Source organism: Galeopterus variegatus, unplaced genomic scaffold (genome assembly GCF_000696425.1).
Source record: "Galeopterus variegatus unplaced genomic scaffold, G_variegatus-3.0.2 Scaffold110, whole genome shotgun sequence".
NCBI lineage: Eukaryota > Metazoa > Chordata > Mammalia > Dermoptera > Cynocephalidae > Galeopterus > Galeopterus variegatus.
Genome location: NW_007726221.1, coordinates 662,119 through 686,615, shown reverse-complemented (window position 1 = coordinate 686,615; position 24,497 = coordinate 662,119). Strand labels below are relative to the sequence as shown.

The 24,497-nt window shown below is 46.2% G+C and overlaps 1 protein-coding gene across 1 annotated transcript; it reads right to left on the bottom strand.

The window, feature by feature from the left end:
* Positions 1 to 5,506: 5,506 nt before the first annotated feature.
* Positions 5,507 to 18,071, bottom strand: SLC22A13 (solute carrier family 22 (organic anion/urate transporter), member 13). The gene is made up of 10 exons (XM_008586573.1): positions 17,648 to 18,071; positions 8,818 to 8,921; positions 8,405 to 8,559; positions 8,005 to 8,173; positions 7,674 to 7,794; positions 7,489 to 7,583; positions 7,047 to 7,261; positions 6,737 to 6,845; positions 5,837 to 6,052; positions 5,507 to 5,600 (listed from the first exon to the last, which is right to left on the bottom strand). Exons 1-10 carry the CDS (start codon positions 18,023 to 18,025, stop codon positions 5,507 to 5,509), a joined length of 1,656 nt encoding a protein of 551 aa, XP_008584795.1. The 5' UTR covers positions 18,026 to 18,071.
* Positions 18,072 to 24,497: the final 6,426 nt, after the last annotated feature.

The window sequence follows — 24,497 nt, the reverse complement described above, 5'->3', positions numbered from 1 at the left end:
CACCCATCCTCCCCAGGAGGACCCCTCCTCCACTGAGGGAAATTCTTGCATCCTTCTAGATGCCACTCAGTTGTCAGCTGTCCTTCAAGCCTTCCTGATCCAACAGCCGGAAATGGCTTGCCCCCACCCACACACCTCTGCTCTATCTCTCTGCGACACTTCCCTGCCAACCAAGAGAGAAAAAAGAACAGCAGTAAGGGGAGCTGGTACCCAGGCCTGCCTGGTTACCCAATCAGCAGACGCAGTGTGTGCTCAGGACACCAGCCAAACTAGGGCTTCAAAACACCGAAGAATATATTTGAACTTGCTATATATGAAAAAAGTCACCACAGTATTATCACAGGGAAATCTTACAGCTATTCTGCAGTTTACTATGGCTTCAGTTTTCATTTATTTGGGGGCAGGGCACTGCATTCCTCTTGGTGTCAGAACCTCCCTCAGGCCTTCCTCGGGTGTCTGCAGGTTACCTGCGTGGCTGGTCCTAGGCCCCTCAGGCTCCCTAGAGTTCCCCAGTCTTAAGCAGCAGCACTACTAGGGCTGAAAGGACCAAGGAGGCAGCACAGTGAGCACCCAGCAGTCATCAGTGAGGCCAATGACCAGACGGAGGAGCATCCCTTTGCTCTGGTTACATGAGACCCCAGAACCCTGGCCCAATCTCTGGGTAGAGGAGAACCCCAACAACAGCCAAGACTGAATTTCCACGCAGCTCAGTGAGATGGAGGCTCACAGTCTAAAGAAACGTAGTATTTCTTGCAGATGAGAGTTAGCAGAACTAATATTCATACTAGCTACAAATGTTAATTATCTTTGTTAAAAAATCATGAGGTCATTTCTGTTTCCCTTGATTACAGATCAAGAAAACTAGTAAACATCAGTCCTCTCACACACCTGGGCTAAATGCCCAGGACTGATAGTCACCATTACCCTAATCTCTAAGGTGCAAGAGCAAGGAGGTTGGTCACCAGGGTCCGTGAGGTCACCACCTATGCCCACCTCTCACACACCTGGGCTAAATGCCCAGGACTGATAGTCACCATTACCCTAATCTCTAAGGCGCAAGAGCAAGGAGGTTGGTCACCAGGGTCCGTGAGGTCACCACCTATGCCCAGCAGGGGCAAGGGCCAACCCAGGGGAGGCGCTGGGCACGTCCTGGCCACCTGGGGAGCTGGTTTCTTCCCGGTTCCAATACAGATGACTGTCAAAGCCTGTCCTGGCTCAGACCCCAGGCTTCTCTGTAGACAAGTGGCCTGGACCACCTGTGGCTGATACCGATCCTGGCTCAGGAGACAGCCATCTGGCTCATCTGGAGACCTCTGGGAGCAGCAGAAACCCCAGAAGGAGCCGGAGTCTCTCACCTCCGAGGAAACTTGGAGGCAAAAGCAAATTCAATTCAGAGGTTCCCCACTGACTTGCCTGATCTCCAGTCCCCTTGCCTAGGGGGGAAAGGGAATGGAGAAGAGAGGCAGAGGAGGAAAAGGCCCCACCTACAGCAGCATCCAGATCCTGGGTGGCACTGGTGGGAGCAGAGATAAGGGCCTTGCTAAGTGGCTTTACTACTATCTCTGTGCAGGACAGTTCTTTCACTGCAGCAGGAGAGAAGGCAAATGGGTTGGTTAAAGATTTGGTGGTGTGAAGTTTGGGGAGCTGCCATATGATGGCTTCTCCCATTTCTGAAAGGAGGGGGAGAAGCTATCTGCTAGGAGGTAGGAGGTTGGGAGGTATAGAGAGTGCAAGTTAGAAATAACCACTGGAGAGAGCTAGTAAATAAGCTGACTAGAAAAAGCTGGTAAAAATGCTGGACACTGTTAAAGACTCCGTCGAGGATGGCGACCATGAATTCACAGAGGAATGGACTTGCCCAGCATGTGACTTTCTCTAGCAATGACCAGCAGTCTGGGGTACAGGGAGAGAGAAGGCAGATAATTGGGCTCATTTACTGCTGTGGTTTTGCTAGATGGGTCAACCAAAGGGTAAAAGGATTAAAGTGTAGCATATTGGCAATCGAGACAGAAACGACCTCTTTCAATAGAAATTAAAATGATGGCTTACATTCTGTAATCTGTGGAGGGTGGACAGTGAGAGGTGGGGAGAAAATAAAAGGGTCAACAGACCAGAGGGCCCAATAAGGCTAAAGATGGTGTTATGGACCAAACGTGTGTGTCCCCCCCAAAAATTCATATATTGAAGCCCTACCCCCCAATGTGATGGTAGTTGGAGATGGGCCTATGGGAAGTAATTCAGGTGGGGCCCTCAGGTTGGAATTAGTGGCCTTATAAGAAGAGGATGAGAAGTAAAATTTCTCTTCCTTTCTCCATGTGCACACACCTAGGAAAAACCACGTGAGGGCACAGAGAGCAGGCGGTCATCTGCAAGCAAGGGAGAGAGCCCTCACCAGAGCCTGACCATGCTGGCACCCTGATTTCAGACTACCAGCCTCCAGAACTGTGAGAAAATGAATTGCTGTTGTTTAACCATTCGGTCTACAATATTTTGTTGTGGCATCTAGAGCAGACTAAGACAAACAGGAATAATGGAGAAAACAAGGAAGGATGGGAGTCTATGGTCGGAGAGAGATGTCTGAATTAGAGAATCCTTATGTATTCACTTATATGCCAAAAATCAGGGGGATTTTGGAATGGAGATAGATCTTCTTAAGATGATGGCAGGAGCTAGGTAGGAGGAAGAACCATGAACCAGGTTGCAGAGTTTTAGATGAATAAGGCTATGTGATCTTCAGGTCAAGAGGCGGGAGCAAGGGACAGAGAGACCAGCTTCCTTCCACAACTGGAGGTTTTCATAAGTGGGAAGGGCCGTAAGGGTCAAGAAGTAGCAATGGGGAGCAAAGAGCCCCTTCCTGCAGCTCCCTGGCTGTGAGAGAAGCATGACCAGAGGACAAGGCAGGAGATGGAGTACTCTTCCAAGAAGGAGGCTTCTGCTGAACTTAGAGCCACAGTTCTGGAGACACAGGGCTGCACCTATGGTGGAACTGGGTGATGTGGGGGATAGGTCAATGGAGCTGGAGGCAGCCAGGACAGTGTCAAAGTAGAGGAACAGTTGGCTGAGAAAGAGTGGGGGTATTTAGGCTTTGGACACTGAAGTAGAGAACACAAGATGTGCAGTATAGTGGTCTTAGTCTCAAAGGTCCCTCAGAGGAGGGTGGCCACTGGGCATAGTGGCCAACCGGCTTCTTTTGGGTAGAACAAAAGGAGAACCAGAAGTCAACCTCTGCACCCAGGGCACAGGTGAGGGGTGCAGTCAGTCAAAGGGGCTTCACCTGCTAACTTGCTCTCAGATCCAGCCACTTCCCAGATCCACCATCCTCAACCCACTTCATTGTCGGAATGCTGTGAAGACAAAACGGGGTCATCAATGCTTGCTATTAATTAATTTTATTGTTGCAGTGACGTCTTGCCTGGTTTGTCTGCTTCTACTTTTGCTCTCTTCCAACAATCCATTCTTCAGATAGAAGAGTGATTTTTACAATACAAATCTTATTGGGCCACTCCCCTGCTTAAAGAAAAAAGGAAAATCGGATCGTTATTATTATTGTCCTGAGAACAAAGTCCAAAGTTAAGGACATGGTCATACAAGCCCCACCTGTATCTGGCTCCTCACACTTCTAGAAATCCTTCCAGCAGCAGCACCTGCTGCTAGTCATTGCTCGTCATCACCCGAAAGCTCTTCTGCACCCCCCACCTCCGGTGCTCTCCTTCAGCCATCTTTGGGGGTGGGGGATCTTCCTCGTCCAGAGACCTGCCCAAAGGGAACAGGTGAATCTTTGCATTTATGCTTGTGTCAGTGAAGGGTCATTTCAGTCTCTTCCCAGGAATGATAATCATTCTGCCTCAAAGGGAGCAAGTGTCCACATCTTAGAGGAAGAAACTGACTTCAGCTTTGAAATGGCCCTTTCTCCACTTTTATCCAGGTTTTTCCCACACCTTGGCAGTTTTAGCCTGGGAGACATTGTGCCAAGAAAGACTTTTGTGTGTTTGCAAGAGTTTGGCTTGGGACACCATGAAGAGGTAAGCAGTAGGAAGCTAAATAGAACTTTTGCCATCACTTCAAAGCTGAGAACCGTGATTAAGAAATACCCGTGTAACTGGGGCTGGCTGGTTAGAGTGTTGCTTTGTAACACTAAGGTCAAGGATTTGGATCCTCACACCAGTCAGCCCCGCCCCCCACAAAACAAAACCAAAAACATGTATTTGAAAGAGAGGTTTTAATGGGTTTACAGAGAACTGGTCCAGTGCCTACCAGCCCCTCCAGGCCATGTAAGAGAAGGTGAGCATGAGGGAGGGAGTTTCTGAAAGAATCCTTCCTAGGGACTGGGGTGTCTGTGAGAAGGGGGACTGGAAACTTCTGCCTGGTGGTGCCTGGACAAGCTCTTTTTCCACCATTTGGTGGCACAAAGATGGATGGTGTTCTAATGGGCCAAGAAGATGGTAGCCTGGCTTGAGGTGGAAATGCAGATGGGAGCTCACCCAACAGGCCTGTCTTCTAAGGTAAGGGGCTGCCAGAAAGAGAGTCTATCGGGAGCAATGCTGGGTGGGAGCTGAAGAGGGGTCCCAAGAGGTCAGTTGTGAGTACATTGTGCATATCAAGGAACAATGCAGAGGCCCTGAGAGGATCTCTGAAAAACCCATGGATATGCCCCTGTGGAAGAGCCAGTTTTTAGAAGCCCACCAAGATGAACTGACTGATGATGAGCCAGTGTGCACACAGAAGGACCTACAACCAGTAGCAGCTCAGTAAAAAGACCTCACCCTGTATGGCCCTGGAGGACCCAGAAGCAACAGAGCACGAGGGGGCGGAGGAGGAAGAAGAGGAACAGAACAAACCTCCTCTCCTTCCCTACCGTTGGTCCCTGAGTCCCACCCAGGTCAGCCATGAGCTGAGTGTGGGGCGAGAGGATGGGGGATCTTTGAAGGGAATGCAAGATTGAACTTTAATTTCCACTGGATAGAGTCTTCTCTCGGTAGGATCAAATGTCCTATGGGGCCACACCTTAGCTAGAAGGGCCCAGCCCGGCCACAAGAAGGAAACATAACCTTCTCTTTATCCATAGCCTTTTTATCCACCTGCTTGGATAGAGTCCAACTTCAAATTTTTCTTCCTCCCCTTCTGCTCCCACAATTTGGAAAAGCCCTATCTAGTGTTCTGTTCTTGGCTTGACTGTATTTTGAGGGCAAGAGGATTGGGGGAGCCATATCCTCACAAGATTATCAGAGGGCAAGTTAAGCCCAAGAACTACCCAAGACCCTAACCCAGACAGGGTATTGGGGTGGGGCTCTGGGGATGAGAAAGGTGGAGAAGGGTGGGAGGTGCTGCCCCACATGCTTCTGGGATTGGACTCAGCAGGGGGTGGCTGGCCCTGGGGCAGGCCATGTTGTGCTGCCTCCATAAGCAAAGCTGATCTTGCCCCTGTGTCCTCAAGGGTCCTGGCCATATCCAGAGGCATGTTTAGGCAGCTCCCTGCTGCTGGTGGCCTGGCTCTTAGAGACCACAGTCAGAAGTACGTGCTGCTCACAAAGTCCACCCCTGGGCTGGAAGTTCTTCCTGTGGCTCCTGTTTCTTTTTCTTGGGGTGCTGACTTCGAGGACCTGGAGGGAGCAGAAGGCTGTTACTGGCTGCCCAGGAATTGGTCCCATGGCAGTATCCCTCCCCAAAGTAGGGGAAATCTGACCCAAAGCCAATCAGATGTCTGTGGTTCCAGAGGCCCCCATATTGGCATCTAAGCAACAATGGATTAATGCTGAGTTGGAGGCCTGGGCATCTGGGAGAGGGGTAGTTGATGTGAGGCCCCAGTCCTGGGTTTCGAAGCAAGCAAGCAGCTCACCGGGGGTGGGGCTCCTGCTCCATGTCCTTGATGGTGTCCTTTAGGGTCTGGCCACGTGTCTCTGGCAGCAGGGCACAGAGTAAGCCTGCCACAATGGGGAAGCTGCCGTAGATGAGCATAGGGATGGCCACATGGTACTCGCCCAGCAAGAGCACAAGTGGTGTGATGATGCCCCCGGTCCTCGAGGAGATACCCACCAGTCCCATGGCTGTCTGCCTGGGGGAAGGCCAGTACAGGCTGAGCAGACCTGGCCCAACTCCAGGGTATAGCTTTACCCCAGCATATTTCTTTGGGAGCGTCCAGACCCCTTACTGTGAACCCCAAAGGCCTGCAGGGTCTCCAGCCTCATCCATCCCACCCAGCACTCTTGCTCCCTGCTCCTGCATGCTTCTCCCCCTCCAGGCCTCTCTGTCTGCCTGCTACACTCCTACTCACCTGTCAAGTCTCATGTCAAAGGCTGTGTCTCCTAACTACCACCTCCCTTCACCTGAGTGTTCCTTCTTCTGGGCCATTCATTCTTAAACATATTTCTTTAACATATCCCACATTTCTGTCCTGACAAGGTCAGGGCATGGCCTACTTCGGTATCTGGCCTCCACCAGACTGGGGACAATTTGAGGGCTGGGACTAGATTTCTAGTTGGCCTGGACCCCATGCAGCCCTGCTGCCCCAGAGCCAACCCAGTAGCTATTTGTGGAATGGTGGTGAGGGTGGAGGATTTCGGTATCTGGCCTCCACCAGACTGGGGACAATTTGAGGGCTGGGACTAGATTTCTAGTTGACCTGGACCCCATGCAGCCCTGCTGCCCCAGAGCCAACCCAGTAGCTATTTGTGGAATGGTGGTGAGGGTGGAGGATGATGAACAAAAGAGGAGCAGTAGCTGCACCAGCAGCTCTTACCGGATGATGGTGGGGAAGAGCTCGGCAGAGTACACATAGGAGATGGTGAAGCTGGCAGCCATGGCAGTCTTCCCCACAACGGCCAGCATGGTGACCACCATGGGCAGATCTGGTGGAGGATGCTGGTTAGCCACAAAGAGGGGAGACAGCCCCATCACCTAGGCCCTGTCCCTGTCCTGTCCACCCAAACTCATCACCCCTTCTGTACCTAAACCTTGAGGAAGCCCTTACTCCTGAAAGGGGAACAATGGCCACTGGTCCAGCCCCTATTAGCAGGTGGGTGGGGATGGTGGACAGCCAGACCTGGTACCTGCTGGGATGAAGGTGGTGGTGATACACATGAGGCCACCCACAACCAGAGTCCCCATCTGGCTCCACTTGCGGCCAAACCTCTCCATCATGAAGATGCTAGAATAGCGTGCAGGCACTTCAACTGCTCCAAAGATTAGCTGCGTCAGGTAGATGTCCAGGCCAAAGTCCCCCACTTGGAGGCTCAGGCCGAAGAACCCCAGACTGTCCACAAACCTACAAAATGTTCAAGGGTCCCTGTCGCTGCTGGGTGATGGGCCACCATCATACCCACAGGTAGAGCCTACCTTGGTCAGCAGTCACAACAGGAGACATTGGCACAGCTAGAGAGAGACCCTCCCAGCCAGAGACAACACTACCCCACCACTCTACTGGCACACTCTAGGGAAGTGGCAGCCCCTTGGCTCTGTCCTCAGGGAGGTGCATGGGCCCTGGGCACTCACCAGACACACAAGAGAATCAAGGTCACCTTCCGGGGCTGAGGGTGTCTGAATAGATCCAGGGCATTCCCTGAAGGACCTGTCTTCTCTGGGACCAGCTGGGAGGAAGATGCAGAGTGAGGGGCCAGGCAGAAAGGTCTGTGGGGCAGATTTGGGGGCAAGGCTGGGCCTGGACCTGCTGGAAGTACCTGGCTCAGGAACTCTGGGGAGAGTTTCCGCCTGTTGACAGAAGCTGCCTTCTGGATCACTTGTTTAGCCTCCTCTATCTTTCCCTGGGTCAAAAGCCACCGTGCAGATTCTGGCAGAGCCCTGTGGCCAGAAATGGCTGTTACCTGGGGGCCTGGAGTCCTGTGGAGCCTTCCTGGCCATTCCAGTGCACACTGAACCCCATACTCCAGCCCTTAGGGGCTCCCTTTCCCAGACCAGCCTCTGACTGTCCCGGAAGGTGAATGTGGGTGCTGCATTCCAAATCCACCACAGCACAGCTAACCTAGGGGCTCCTGGCAAGTATCTCCTCACCAGAAGTAGAAGAACAGCAGCAAGACAGGCACGGTGCTGGCAATCTGGAGGAGCCTCCAGTTGCGGATACCGTAGGCAAGTCCTGCCAGCGCCATCTCCCCAAGGGAAAAGGCACACTGGGCCAGGACCACAGCCTGAGTCCTCCGTGAGGGTCCCATCCACTCTGTAACTATGGAAACAGAGACTGAGACTGGGCCAGACCCTGCCCACTCACTCCCAGTCACTCCCCAAATGCCACCATGTCATGGGTGGGGCCTCAGTCCCAGCACAGAAACCCAGGTGTGACCACTACAGGTGCAGGGTGCCTGATAAAACCCCCACAGGCAGTCTGGGGGCTGTGGCCAGCCCAGGCCCTTGGGCCTCACCCTGTGGCTGAAGGCTCTAGGGCTCAGATACTCACGTAGGGTAACGCAACTGAAGGTATATCCAGCGACAGCAGTAGCCACAGCAAAGCGCAGGGCCATGAAGAGCTCAAAGCTGGACACAAAGGCTATGGACAGGCCAATGAGGGCTAAGAGTAGCAGCTGCACCAGGATGGTGGCCTTGCGGCCAATCCTAAGGTAACAAAGGGGCAGGTCTATGGGGGTAGGGTCCCTCCTAGGAATCTAGCAGAGAGGAAAGAGGCAAAGAAGACCCAGCCCTGCCCTGGGGTCTCTGAGGGAGGAGACCAGGCCCTTCCCTGGGAGCCCCATTTGAGGTGGGGTGAACAGGGCTTTATCCTGAATGCCAATGTGAGGGGCACGGGGAAACTCAGGCCTGCCCCAGGAGCCTAAGAGCATGCTAGGACAGGGGAGAACTGGTCAAGGTTCTTACCAGTCGCAGAGGGGCCCAAAGATAAGGGACCCAACGAGGAGCCCAGCCATGTACACTGACTGCGAGGCCTCCTTCAGGTACTTCCGATCACAAACCAAGTTGAACTGAAGTAGACAGAGGTAGGTGTGAGTCTAGGGGCAACACCAAGGATAAGCCCTTCACACCTAGCCCACTACAAACTTCTCACGGCAGATGCCCCTTGTTCACAACTATGTGCTGAGGCACCCCAGGGTACCACAGTGAACTCATTGGGCACAGCAGGATATTTAAAAGTTTAAAGGAAAATACAGCAGTACATTTGTCTGACATCATACAAATTACTAGCTCAGAAGAGTTCACAATTTCAACATGAGATCATACTACTTTCCTTTCAATTACATCATAGCTATGTGAAGTCCTGTGTTTGGCAGTTGCTGTGAAAAAAAGCAAACACCAATGTGGAACAGAAAATGAGGGCTGCAGTGTTCAAGGACTGAGAAGCTGCACAATGCCTGGTAGACGCGTGCATCCTGTTACCAAGTAATTGTGTTTATTTAAGAATGAAATAATATATTTTCTTTTAATTAATGTTTTTTTAAAAAAATAAATACTAAGTTATTAGGATATAAAACACTTGTTAAGTTGTTAAGTTTGGACTTAATTACTCAAAACAAACTGCTAGGAATTTCTTCTGGCCTGGAGATGCCACGTAAAATTACCAACACATTAAGGATGTAAAGTTTGGAAACCTCTGACAGACCACTGGTTGCTGTTTCCTGACACATGGGGCCTCTTCCCCACAGTGCCCCCTGTGACCCACTTGGGCCTCTCCAAGTTTTCCCATCTAGCTGCAAAACCCCCCTGAAATGCCTGCAATTCACAGACAATCAGAATCCTAAGAAGCCCTCACACACACCTTGAGGAAGGTGATTAGGACAGAGGGAACCCCCCCCACACACACACACAGAGGCAGACAGAGAGAGCGAGCGAATCCTAAGAAGCCCTCACACACACCTTGAGGAAGGTGATTAGGACAGAGGGAACCCCCCCCCACACACACACACACAGATGCAGACAGAGAGAGCGAGCAAGAGAGCATGTGTGTGCGAGCAAAAGATGCCAACCCACCTGGAGACTTAGAGAGAGAGCCTGACAGACAGGCAGACTGGGAAACCAAGTGGAGAAAATATGTGAGTCCACCTATATCTGCATGCACAGTACACTCCACTGACTGGGTGGTGGGCCCCTCAGTGAGTTCTGCGCCCTTGTACACAGCTCAGCTCCATGAACAAATGTTTGTGGGGGAATATGCCATGCGAGCTCTCCTCCAGCTTTACAATGATTCTGCGCCCTTGTACACAGCTCAGCTCCATGAACAAATGTTTGTGGGGGAATATGCCATGCAAGCTCTCCTCCAGCTTTACAATGACAACAAATGCCTTTTGAGAGCTTACTCTGTGCTGGATACTGTGCTAAAGGCTTTACATGCATTATCTCATAATTCTGATGATAATCCTTACATTATGTTCCACTGAGGGAAGAGAAGTTAAGCAGCTAATCCTAGGTCCCACAGCTGGATGGCAACGGTGGAGTGGAGACATCTCTACAGCCCTAGGCACAGAATCATACTGAGTGAAAGCTAAGGGAATGTTTGCTGAATGAATGGGTGAATGAATAAATGCCTGCAGCTAGCTAACTAGCCAATCACCATCAGTTAAATAACCTTTAGCAAGAAATTAACCAATTCAAGAGTTACCATTGTGCTCATACTGCTGTGCTCAAGGACAACTGTTAATTTTTAAGTACCTTCAATATGTGTTAAATGATTGATTGTCCCTGGGAATGAAGTAGGGCAGGACAGAGGACTTGAAATTGTTGTTCTACCCAGTTCTATCCTGTTTGGTTTTTTGTCTAGTAACCACAGATTGCCTTTGTAGTAAGATATCATTTAAAATAAATAATAATAAATAAAGGCCTGTTGCTGCCAGGCTCTGGAGCAGAATTGAGTGGCTTTGTGTTACCTTGAGTCTATTAGCCAACCTGTTTCTTAGCTTCCCATGTACAAAATGGGGATAAAACATACCACATAGTATTCCCTGATAGGATTAAAGAAATTAACATATGTAACATGCTTAGCTCAGTGGCTGTTTCACAGGAAGCTCTCAGTACATTTCAGCTGGGATGCAGGTGTGCGGGCCTGCGCACAGGAAGCTCTCAGCTGGTGACACAGACATCTCAGACACAAGGGATACAGTGCTCTGCAGGCTTGAGTGCCAAGCTATGGGAGTCTTCCAAGGCTGGCACACCTGGTTAATAGCCACCATTCACTATCTCTCTGTAGTTTAAATACCCCTCATCTCATTAAATCTTCATTCTAACCCCATGAAGACTTATCATTCCCATTGTGCAGCAGCACATACTGAGGCTGAAGAGGTGCCAAGATGTGCCCAAGCTCATGTGGTGGTGTCATGTTGCAGATGGTTCAGTGGTGAAAAGAGTGCCAACTTGGGATGCCAGTCATCCTCCTCCCCATCCCTAAAACCCATGTTGGATTGTTCTGTCCAGGGTCAGTGACGGTGGCCTGCAGAATCCCACCCTCATTTCTTGTAGCACACCCCACCACATCTCCCTCCCCTACTCCAAAACCTGCAATGGTTCTCTTTGGCTTTAGAAGGCCCAAATTTCTCAGCACTGTGTCCAAGACCTTTTAAGAGCTGGCACTTGCCTATTTTCCAACCTCTTATGTTATGTCAGCCTTCCTCAAATATGCCAGGCACGTTCATGACTCCAGACCCTAGAAAAGGCTGTTCTTTCTGCTTCCCATTCCCTCCCATTCTTACCTCTGCTTTGGTCCCCGGACAGATCACATTGTTGTTTCTATTCGTTGATGGTCTGTTTTCTCTCCCTATTCGGAGGTCCTTGTGGACAACAGGGCTGGGAGTCATTTTTTTCTTTTACCAAGGATGGACACCCAGGAAATATTCGACAGGTATGATAAGAAGGAGAAATATACCCTGACATTCAAGAGCACATAGCCTAAAGAACTGTGCTCTTTTCAATTAGTATTGTTTGTACATCAGTTTGAATATGAAGCTGCTGGTTATAATAAGGAAATTTGGGATGTCCACTCAGAGAAGATCCTCTGAACCAGCGTGCAGAGCCCCTCCTCATAGATGGGAAACAGAGGTACGAGATCTCACACCAAGGTAGCTCCACTCTGTAACTGAGCTTGGGGTTACCATGCAGTGCAGGGCACAAAGTACTAAACGTGTGTGTTCCCTTGGGAGTCACTGTCCTTGAGAGGATGGGGGTGAGAGGGAGCATGGCAGGGTAAGGCAAGAAGTCCAAGGTCCAACCAAAATACCAAAGAGAGAGGCTCCTGTGTGTTCCCTTGGGAGTCACTGTCCTTGAGAGGATGGGGGTGAGAGGGAGCATGGCAGGGGAGCATGGCAGGGTAAGGCAAGAAGTCCAAGGTCCAACCAAAATACCAAAGAGAGAGGCTCTTGAGTGCTGCCAGTGCCTCAGGGGAGAAGCTGAAGTCAGCAATGAATTTGAAATACTTAAAGTGGATTCAAAACTATTTCAGCAATGCAGACAATTAAGTGTGTTGTGAGTGATGGTGCCATTGGTAAAACATGTCTTCTGATACCCTACACAACAAATTTCCATCTGAATATGTACCAAGTGTTTTTGACAACTGTGCAGTCATAGTAACGTTGGATGTGTCCAGAAACTTATCCACATCTTCCAGGTTTTCATATTTGTTGTCATACAGTTGTTTATAATAGACTCTAATGATTCTTTGTATTTCTGTGGTATCAGTTGTAATGTCTCCTTTTTCATTTCTGATTTTTGTTATTTGGGTCTTCTTTTTTTTTTGTTAACCTAGCTAATGTTTGTCTATTTTATTTATCTTCTCAAAAAACCAACTTTTTGTTTTGTTGATCTTTTCTATCATTTTGGGGGGCTCTATTTCATTTAGTTCTGCTCTGATCTTAATTATTTCTTTCCATCTACTACCTTTAGGATTGGATTGTTGTTGTTTTTCAAGTTCTTTGAGGCGTAGTGTTAGGTTGTTTATTTGAAGTCTTTCCATTCTTTTGATGTAAGTGTTTATTGCAATAAATTTGCCTTTTAGCACTGCTTTTGCAATATCCTACAGGTTTTGGTATGATGTATTTTTACTTTCACTAGTTTCAAGAAATCTTTTGATTTCCTGTTTTCTTCTTGAACCCATAGGTCATTCAGGAGACTATTGTTTAATTTCCATGTCTTTGTATAGTTTCCAGGGTTTTGCTTGTTATTGATTTCCAGTTTTAGTCCATTGTGGTCTGCAAAGATATTTGGAATGATTTCAGTTTTTTAAAATTTGCTGAGACTAGATTTGTGACCTAATATGTGGTCTATCCTGGAGAATATGTGCTGATGAGAAGAAAGTATATTCTTTAGTTGTTGGGTGAAATGTTCTGTATATATCTGCCAGGTCCAGTTGGTCTAATGTGTAGTTTAAATCCTGTGTCTCTTTGTTAATTTGTTGCCTGGAAGATCTGTCCCATACTGAGAGAGGGGTGTTCGGGTCACCCACTGTTAACATATTAGGGCCTATTTCTTTCTTTAGGTCTAAAAGTGTTTGCTTTATATATCTGAGTGTGCCAGTATTGGGTGAATATATATTTATGATTGTTATGTCTTCTACCTGGATAGATCCTTTTATCATTATATAGTGGCCTTGTCTCTTTTTATGTTTTTTGGATTAAAGTCTATTTTATCTGTTATAAGAATAGCTACTCCTACTCGTTTTTGGTTTTGATTTGCATGGTATATCTTTTTCCAACCCTTTACTTTTAGTCTGTGTCTCTATAGGTGAGGTGGGTCTCTTGAAGACAGCATATACTTGGGTCTGGCTTTTTCATCCAATCAGTCAATCTGTGCCTTTCGAATGGGGAGTTTAATCCATTCACAATTAGGGTGGCTATTGACAGGTATTGTTTAATTCCTGTCATTTAATTGCTTTTTGTTTAGATGTTTTAAATATCTTTTGATCCTTACTTTCCCTTTTCTTTCTCTTTTTTAATGTTAGTTGGATATTTGAGGTGGCATGATTTAGCTTCTTGCTCTTAGTCACTGGCATTTTTATTTTAACAGCAGGTTTTGGTCTTTCTTGTGTGTCCGTGATAGTGACATTCATTATTCGGATTCCAGATGCAAGACTCCCTTGAGAATTTCTTGCAGGGCTGGTTGTATGGTGATGAACTCCCACAATTTTTGTTTGTCTGGGAAATACACGATTTCCCCCTCATTCCTGAAGGAGAGCCTTGCTGGGTAAAGAATTCTTGGCATGCAATTTTTTTCTTTTAGTGTTTTGAATATATCATTCCACTTTCTTCTGGCCTGTAGGGTATCAGTTGAGAAGTCTGCTATTAGTCTGATGGGGGTTCCCTTATAGGTGACTTGACACTTTTCTCTTGCTGCTTTTAGAATTCTCTCTTTGTCTTTGAGCTTTGTGAATTTGACTAGAATGTGTCTTGGAGAGGATCTCTTTGGATTGAATCTGTTTGGGGACCTTTGAGCTTCCTGGATCTGAGGGTCTGCATCTCTCCCTACCCCTGGGAAGTTCTCTGTTATTATTTCCTTGAATAGGTTTTCAATACCTTTTCCTTTCTCTCCCCCTTCTGGAATACCCACAATTCAGATGTTAGAGCCCTTAAAGTTATCTGCTATCTCTCTTAGATTTTCCTCACTATTTTAAATTCTTTTTTCCTTTTTTGTCTGTCTCGGTTATTTTGAAAAGACCATCTTTGAGATCTGAAATTCTTTCTTCTGCTTGCTCTAGCCTGCTGCTTAAGCTCTCTGTTGTGTTTTTTATTTCAATGAGTGAGTCTTTCATTTCTAGGAGTTCTGCTACACTCTTTTTTAAGGTATTAATCTCTTTGTAAATTTCCTCCTTCATATTCTGGATATTTTTTCTTGTTTCCTTGTGTTCTCTAATTGAGTCTTCTTTTATTTCTTCAAGCTTTCTTAAGATCATTGCTTGGAATTCTTTTTCAGACATTTCAAGGATTCCCTGTTATATGGGGTCTGGAATTTGAGCATTACTGTATTCCTTTGGTGGTGTCATATCTTCTTGTTTGTTTGTAGTTCTAGTATTTTTTCGTTGATGTTTGGTCATCTGGTAGAGGGCTTGCTTCTTCTGTTACTCTGGGGTTGACTATGAGGATAAAGACCTCCCCCTCTATTTGCAGGCTCTATTAGTGACCCTTCTTATATCATGTAGCCAAGTGAGTGGCAGGTTGCCTGTAGAGTGGCCCTGGCTGCTAATGTGGTGGTGAACTGTCCTTGAGGTGACAGAAGGTGTGGCAGTACCTATATTACACCACCTTGGCTCCTGTTCTAGCTCTCCATGGCTACAGACTGAGCCCCTGGTGCTATGCATGTCTCAGCTTACCTCGGCGGCTGCTGGGCTGTGTGCACTTCCCTTTCCCTGTGGCCTCAGACTGGGCCCGGGTGCTGTAAAGGTCTCGGCTCACCTCAGCGGCTGCTGGGCCCGGCTGCTGGGCTGTGTGCACCATGATTGTTGGAGAGCCATATACTCTTAGACTTTCTGACACCATAGAGGAAGACATGGGGAATCCCCTTATTTCTGTTTTGCATTTGAGGAACACTAGAGCAGCCAGCTGAGGCTCTTTAATAAAAATCATGGAGTCTTCTGAAGACTGTTCATAAGTGTTAATAGGGATTTTATCAGGTTAGTTTGGTTGCAGTTTCCAATTTTTAAAAAATGTTTAAGTCATCTTTTTCACCTTCCCCAAATCCTAATTCTTAATAAACTCATTAGTTGAATCAACGCTTTCTCATGTGCCAATTCTTTGTATAGGCATTCTTTTCAGATGTATTAAACAAACAAAAAACAAACAAAAAGAGGTCCCAAATCCTTGAACACATCCCATCCAATTCCTATACCACCCCTATTCTAGGCACACCAAGTTGCCCATTGTTCCCCAGACATACCACCTGCTTTGTGCTGCCAGGCCTTTTCCTTGCTATTTTCTGTTTGCAAAGTCCTTCCCCTCTTCTTTATCAACATTTTTCTGGTACCTCGGTACCCAGCTCACATACCACCTCCTTCAGGAAGTTGCCTGCCCATTCCCTCCCCAGGAAGAAGCAAATTCTGGGCCTCAGAGCCCATCCAGCTCTTTACAAAGGACCCAGATATTTCCCTGATCACAAGGGGCCCTTGGAGAAGAAGAACAAAGTGTTTCCCTCCTCTGACTGCTCTCAACACAGTTAATACACAGGCGGTTTAATTGAATAAAATTACATAAACAGCCCAGCACAGGGTGTGGACAAAGGCTAGAGTAGGCCCCAAGCAATCTGGGTTTTCTGGGAGTTAAGGACGATGCTGTTTGGCCAGGCGGGGAGAGAGTTTACGAGCCTGTGTAGGAACACCCACAGCATCTGAGGGCCAGTGAAGGCCAGAGCCCACCAAGAGGGTGATGCGGGCAAGATGGTGCAGAGGCCACTGAAGGTCAGACCAGGTGAGGCTGGGTGAGATCCAGAGGCTGAGAAGGCGAGAGTTTACGAGCCTGTGTAGGAACACCCACAGCATCTGAGGGCCAGTGAAGGCCAGAGCCTACCAAGAGGGTGATGCGGGCAAGATGGTGCAGAGGCCACTGAAGGTCAGACCAGGTGAGGCTGGGTGAGATCCAGAGGCTGAGAAGGCTCACAGGCCACCTAGCTCTCTCTGTGGGGTGGGATGAAGTAGAGTAGGAGGAAGACAGACAAGACATATCCAAAGGCTGCAGGTTTATGGTCACATATTAAAAAGTGAATGTTTGACTTTGGTTAAAACATTGTCCTCTGAAAGCCTCTAAAAAATACTTTTTCAACCATGGGGAGTGGTGAATATTTAATCTCTGGGCTCCATATTTGCCACCACAAAGGTGAGAGTTGCACAGATCCCCTCAACAACGTGCACCCCCTCAGGTGTCTGGACTACCTGTGCTGCCTCCTGCTCCTGCAGGAAACTGGACAGCAGGAGTCTGTCATAGAAGCCCCATGATCAATTCCACAATCAACTTACTTTGTTGCCCTGGACAAGTTATCTCCCCACTACGGACCTCAACCCCACCTCTGGGAAGCAACAGAATGAGAACAGATACTTTCAGAGGGCCCTTATTGCTCTGAGGTGGCTGCGGTGGGAATCTGTTTATTTGCATGGGTCTCTTTTAAGAGAATGAGGTTAGTAAGAGAAAATACTTAACTATCCACAGAAGTCCTAGGGTTCTGGGTGTTCTCCAGCATCCCAGACACAGGCAGAGAGCTAGAGAGAGAGGTTGAAAGGCAGGAAGACCAAGTCAAGCAAGCAGGAAGGCAGACAAGTGGACAGGAAAAGGGATGGCATAAGAGAGTTAGGTAAGCACAGTAATACAGGTAACCAGGCAGAGGCAGACTGAAAGACAAAGAAATGGACAGACAGATGAGAACAACGGATAGAAAGGCATAAAGACAGGAAAAGAGGAGGGCACAGGAAGGTAGGCAACTGGGTGGACAGGCAGAGGGACAAGCAAAGAAAGGAACAAAAGAATAGGCAAAAATGGGCAGACAAATGGGCAGGCCGACTAGACAGAGAAAGTGCTAGAGAGGTAGATAGGAGGTAGATGGGCCAACAGGCAGAGGACAAAGAGAAAAACAGGATGATCAGCAAAAAGAGAAACAGGCATGCCAATGGTCAACCACAGGCATGGGGCAGACACAGACACAGAGCAACAGCCAGTGACCAAATGCGAAGAGTCAGGCAGAGGAACCGAGAGACCCAAAACAGGCAGAGAGACAGGCAAAATATCAGCCCTACCTCGTTGGTTAGGGATTGGGGCCTGTCCTCAGGATAGTCCCAGCCCATCTCACAAGGCTGTATCTCACTGAAGTGGTGGCTGAGGATGTCTTCCAGGCTGGCATTGTCAGGGGGTGGACAGAACATGAGGCAGGGCTCAGGGCTGCCTGCAGCATCCAGAGGCACACTCAGTGCCAGCTGCTCAGCAGCACTCAGGTTGAAAGTGTGGTTCTTGACCCAGGCTACTGAACAGTAGTGGGCCTCATCTAGGACCATAAAGACATGGGCAAAAAAGTAGAAGGCAGATAGGAAGTTGGGGACACTCAGCATGATCAGCAGCTGTACCTGGAAGCGACCAAAGTCACCTATTTCAGCCTGGATCTGGGCAAATTGAGCCATGTCTATTGGTCACCACCTCTTCAGCCTGGGGATACCAGTAGGTCTGCTGCTTAGCTCTTCGGTATTTGCTCCTCTGGGCAGTGGTGACAGCTGCATTAATGTTTAATCCAGCCTTGCTCAACTCCACCTGTCAGAGTTCAGCTCCCAAAGTATGGCCTGGGAAGGGTAGAATATGATGAAAAAATAGTCCACTCTACCTTGTAGCATTTGAGGATGTTTTATTGACAGTGTAAGAGATACAGGCATCACAAGAGGAACTAAGAGAACCTTCTCAGGCCCAGCAAACAGGAGGGAGCTTTAGCCAAATGTTACATAGCTTGTTACAGCAGCTACCCACCCTGCAACTTCCCATTGCAACATCCTAAACAATTCACTCCCAGCTCAAATGCCTCCCATTACTGCAGAACCCAAATTCTGAGAGAAGTAGTTGTAACACTCAGGGGGACACAGAAGTCTCTTCTAGGGAACAACCCACACTAGGCAGTGGGGGATAAGTTAGGACAGCAACAAGGACCCAGCCTGCATGTTAACTTCGCCGGCAGCCCAATCTGGCCTCTTGACCCTGATGATCTTTTTCTCCTGTGGTCTCTGGTATGTGGTGGTATGCAACAACAGCCAATCCCAGGAGGCAGCATGCAGGTCAGGAGACCCATCAAAGGCACAAGTGCCTTTCTTTTCAGCAACAAAGACAATCTAAGAATGCAGAGCATTACAGAAGAGCCAAGAGTTGCATTTTGAGCTCTACCCTAATCAAGAAAGAAACCATTAATAATTCCCAAGATAAAAACAAATGCAAGTTACCCAAGAGTAGCCTCAGCCTCCCTAAGCAATCTTCGTGGTAACAAAGGAACACAGGGCAAAGTCCTCCTCCACTACAGCCTACACACATGGACACACATATATCACAGTGTAGACACATACACATATATCTCCTTATATATATATATATATATAATATAGGAAAGCATTTTCGTGTTCTGAATTTTGAACTATTTTAAGAGATAAGGTGAGGAACATGGGTGAAGGGAATACAGGAAGCCAGGGCAGCCTTGGATACGCTGTGCCTATATCTAGCCACCTGGCTGGCACAGCTGCTGGCAGGCTATTAATCAGTCAGTCTGTGACTGCAGGTCAAGATAGGGCACATGGTTTTTCTTGCCTCTGGTTTGGCCCTGGAGAGACAGGGAGGTGAATACAGAGCATTACAACTTACTGGAGCAGAAATCCACAAGAAATCTCTGCAGAAACCAGTGCTGGAGTAAGAAGACTTGGACTTTGACAAATTGCTGGAGGCTCAATGTGGGCAACTCTGAGAGTTAAAAACTCCAGAGAAGAAACCCCCCACATCTGTGAGTTTTACCTCTAGCTCTACTGACTTCATGCAGTGAACACTAGACAAAAATCCCCTTGTGCTGGGCCGAGCCATGGCGCACTCGGGAGAGTGCGGCACTGGGACCGCAGTAGCGCTCCTGCCGCTGGTTCGGATCCTATATAGGGATGACCGGTGTGCTCACTGGCTGAGCGCGGTGCGGCCGGTCTCAAAAAAAGGGGCAAAAAAAAAAAAAAATCCCCTTGTGCTTCAGCAGGGGGAGGAAAAAAGTAACCATTTGAAACAAACCAGAGCATTGTGTTCTTCTTCACAAGGACTACCCTCAAGAGAAACTACTTTACCACAGCCTAACACAATAGGGTTTTATCAGAACCTATCTGACCCAGGGGAAGAGGAATGCCCAACTCAAACCTGCTCTAGCTATCCTGTCCCACATAAGAAGGGGTGGAAGACTGAGAAGCACTTGTGAAGTTCACAGTTCACAGCCCAGATACACAGGCTCGCTAAAAGACTGAGACCTAATCATAGACTATAGAATGCTTTTCCTCTCCCCTCACTTTACCACCATATCATTAAAGACCCATTTACCAGGATTCCCTTTACGTAGTACATACACCACATCCAGCTTTCAACAAAAGATTACAAAGCATCTAAAAAGGCAAAAGCACAGTTTGAAGGAACAGAGCAGACACCAGAACCAGATTCAGATATGACAAGAATGCTGGAATTCAGACTGGAAATTAAAAACAACTATGATTAAGACACTAAGGGGTCTAGTGGATAAAATAGGCAGTATGCAAGAACAGATGTACAATGTAAGTAGAAGACAGAAATTCCAAGAAAGAACCAAATAGAAATACTAGAGATCAAAAACACTGTAGCAGAAATGAAGAATGCCTTTGATGGGCATATTGGTAGACTTGGCTGAGGAAAGAATTTCTGAGCTTAAGAATATCTTCAACAGAAACCTCCAAAATTGAAAACGAAAGAGGAAAAAGACTGAGGGGGGGTGGGGAGTGGAACAGAATATTCAAGAACTATGGGACAACTACAAAAGGTATAACATACATGTAATGGGAATTTTAGGAGAAAAAAGAAAGGAACAAAACAAATATTTGAACCAATAATGACTGAAATTTCCCCAAATTAATGTCAGGCACCAAACCACAGATCATGGAATCTCAGAGAACACCAATGCCAAAAAAACTACACCTAGGAATATTATTTTCAAACTACAAAAAAAAAAAAAAAAAAAAGATAAAGAAAAAATCCTGAAAGAAGCCAGAATGAGAAAAAACACCTTACCTACAGAGGAGCAAAGATTAAGAATTACATCTGACTTCTCAGAAACCATACAAGCAAGAGAGTAGAATGAAATATTTAAATGTTGAGAGAAAAACTCACCAACATAGAATCCCATAGCCTGCAAAATTATCCTCCAAATGTGGAGAAATACTCTCAGACAAACAAAAATTGAGAGCATTTATTGTAAGTAAACCTGTCTTGCAAGAAATGTTCAAAGAAGTTCTTCAGAGAGTAGAAAAATGATATAGGTCAGAAACAGAATTACATAAAGGAAGAGCATCAGAGAAGGTAAAATAAAAATGTTTATTTTCCTTAACCCTAATTGATCTAACAGTTGTTTGTTCAAAATAATAATAGCAACAAATTAGATTATCTTTGCCTGTGTGTATATATGTGTATGACTATGTATAACTGAAATGAATGATAGCAATGATACAAATGATGAGAGGGAGGAAATAGGATTATTTTGTACTGGCATTACCTGTGAAGCAATACAGTGTTATGTGACAGTGGACTTGGATTAGTTAACATATATACTACAAACTCTAGGGCAACTACTAAACAACCATAAAAATAAAAGTATAACTTATTAGGCTAAGAAAGGAGGAAAATGAAATCATATAAAATTCACAAAAGGCAGAAAAAGAGTGGAAGACAAAAATAGGTACAAAGAACAAGGGCAACAAGTATAAAATAATAACAATGTGTTAATCCAATCATACCAATAGTTGATCACTTTAAATGTCATTGGTCTAAATACACCAATTAAGTCAGAGAATGTCAGAGTGGATTAAAAAACCCCAAAACCCAATTATATGTTTTGTTTTGTTTTATTTTCCCAAGAAACCCACTTTAAAGACACATATAGATTAAAAGTAAAGGAATGGAGAAAAATATACTATGCTAACACTCATCAAAACAAAGTGGAAGCAGCTATATTAATTTCCAACAGAGTGGACCTCAGAGCAAGGAAAGTTATATTCTGAATACCAGGGATAAAGAGGGACATTAGGGCCGGCCCGGTGGCGCACTGCTGCAGTGCGCCGCTTGAGAAGCGCGGCAGTACCAGGGATAAAGAGGGACATTAGGGCCGGCCCGGTGGCGCACTGCTGCAGTGCGCCGCTTGGGAAGCGTGGCAGTGCTCCTGCCAAGGGTTCGGATCCCACATACAGACCAGCCGCTCACTGGCTGAGCGAGGAGCGGGGGCAACACCGAGGGTTGCGATCCCGTTGCCAGTCACAAAAAAAAAAAAAAAAAAAAAAAAAAAAAAAAAAAAAAAAGAGGGACATTATATAGTGGAGTCAATACTCCAAGAAGACATAATAATCTTTAATGTGTATGTGCCTAACAACATAGTGTCAAAATACATCAGGCAAAAACTGACAGAAGTGCAAAGAGAAAGAGATGAGTCCATTATTATAGTGGACATCCACATGCAAAAAAGTGAATCTACAAAGAGATCTTACACCATTTACAAAAATTAACTCGAAATGGATCATAGACCTAAATATGAAATGCAAAATTATAAGTCTTAGAAGATAGCATAGGAGAAAACCTAGATGATACAGGGCATGATAATGACTTTTTAGATACAACACCAAAGGCATGATCCATGAAAGAAATAATTGATAAGCTGTACTTTATAAAATTTAACACTTATGCTTTGTGAAAGACACTGTCAAGGGAATGAGAAGATAAGACACAGACTGGGAGAAAATATTAGCAAAAGACATATCTGAGAAAGGACTGTTATAAAAAAATATATGAAAAACTTTAAAACTCAGTTAACATAAGCAGTAATGAGACATATTTACATTGTGTGACTCATGATGATTCAGTGAAAAGGGACTAATATTAATTCTGTGGTTTTCTTCCCCAAAATGAATAACTTTAATCTAATCATGAGAAAACATCAAACTAAAATTAAGAGACATTCTGCTAAATAACTAACCATTACTTCTCAAAAGTGTCATGGTCACAAAAAACAAAGAGAGACCAGGATCTGTCCCAGATTGGAAGAGACTAATGAAATATGACACCTAAATACAACGTGGGATCCTAGATGGAATCTTGGACCAGAAAAAGAGCAGTAGTGGAAAACTGACAACTTTTGCATATGGTCTGTAGGTTAGTCAGTAATGTGTCAATGTTAGTTTCCTAGTTTTGATAATTGTATGTGGTTATGTAAGATATTAAGATGTGGGGTAGCTGGGAGACAGGCATAGGGGAATTCGATAGGAACTCTCATTCATTGCTGGTGAGAATACAAAAGGGTTCAGCCACTATGGATGAGTTTGGCAGTTTCTTAAACGTACTCTCACCATACGATCCAGCAACGTACTTTAGTATTAATCCAAATGAGTTAAAAATGTATGTCCACACAAAAACCTGTACACAGATGTTTACAGCAGCTTTATTCATAATTACCAAAACTTAGAAGCAATCAAGATGTCCTTCAGTATGTGAATGGATAAACTGTGGTACAGACGATGGAACATTATTCAGTGCTAAAAAGAAATGAGCTATCAAGCTATGAAAAGACGTGGAAGAAATGTAAATGCATATTACTAAGTGAAAGAAGCCAATCTGAAAAGGCTACACATACTGCATGATTCTAAATACATGGCATTTTGGAAAAGGCAAAAGATGGTAAAAAGATCAGTGGTTCCTAGAAGTTAGTTGGGGAGGGAGTAACAGGTGGAGCACAGAGAATTTTTAAGGCAGTGAAAGTATTCTGTGTGATTCTATGAGTGGATTGATGTCATTACACATTTGTCAAAACATACAACACCAAGAGTGAACCCTAACGTAAATTATGAACTGGGTGATTATGATGAGTTGTCATCATAGGTCCGTCAATTGTATGAAATGAACCACTCTGGTGCAGGATGTTATTGCTGTTGTTTTGTGGCTGGCCAGTGAGGGGATCCAAACCATTGACCTTGGTAGTTATAACACCACATTCTAATCAACTGAGTTAACTGGCCAGTCCTGGAGTGGGATGTTGACAGCAGTGGAGGCTGCCTGTGTTTGGGGCCAGGGAGTATATGGCAACTCTGTACTTTCTACTCAATTTTGCTGTGAAACTAAAACTACTCTAAAAAATAAAGTCAAGGAAAAAATAAACTGGGGGCATATCACCTGACCCAAAGGAGGAATCCCTGAACTACTGCACTGAGCACTGCTGCTGTGTAGGAAGTAAAGCTAAGGAACCATGCCTAGTGAAATTATCTGATCTTGTTAGGAAAAATGTGCAAGTAGAGTTTCAATTTGCTCTTGTTCCTACTCCCTTCCCCCAACATACACCATTGGTCACTTTTGAGTAACTAGCACCTCCTTCCTGTCCCCACAAAAGTCAGAGTTCACTTTTATAACTTGCTTATATTAAAAGCAAACTCAATCATCCACAGGCTATATGGTGCTATCAACTCCAAGGCTCCACAGCCCTTAGCTCTGAAGTAACAGGACCCACAGGCAGTCCTATCATGGATCAAAGCCCACTGCTGTTGGGAGGGATTATGATCAGGGAGATTACTCATCCAGCAGGTAGATGAAAGGAATACAAAGGTGAGCTGGCAGGTTAGGTCAGTTGGTTAGAGTGTGGTGTTATAACACCAAACCAAGGTCAAGGGTTTGTATCCTTGTACCAGCCAACCCCCACCTCCCCCCAAAAAGAAAAGAGAAATACAGAAAAGCTAAGAATCTTATATGATACCCCACTATTGCAATATCAAAGCCAAGCAGGACAAGTTCAGCCCTGCTCTGAACTTTCCAAAAGGGACTCCCAAGGGCTTGAATCTGGCATCTTTTCCCTGCCCAACAGCATGAGGAAAACTA

Bases quoted from the DNA above. Each gene is read 5' to 3' on its own strand.
- SLC22A13 (XM_008586573.1), bottom strand. From the start codon at position 18,025: ATGGCTCAATTTGCCCAGATCCAGGCTGAAATAGGTGACTTTGGTCGC. The intron at 8,174-8,404 runs GTGAGTATCTGA...CTGTTTCCATAG, and splicing joins CTTCAGTTGCGTTACCCTAC to TTACAGAGTGGATGGGACCC. The intron at 7,795-8,004 runs GTGAGGAGATAC...TTCTGGCCACAG, and splicing joins CTGCTGTTCTTCTACTTCTG to GGCTCTGCCAGAATCTGCAC.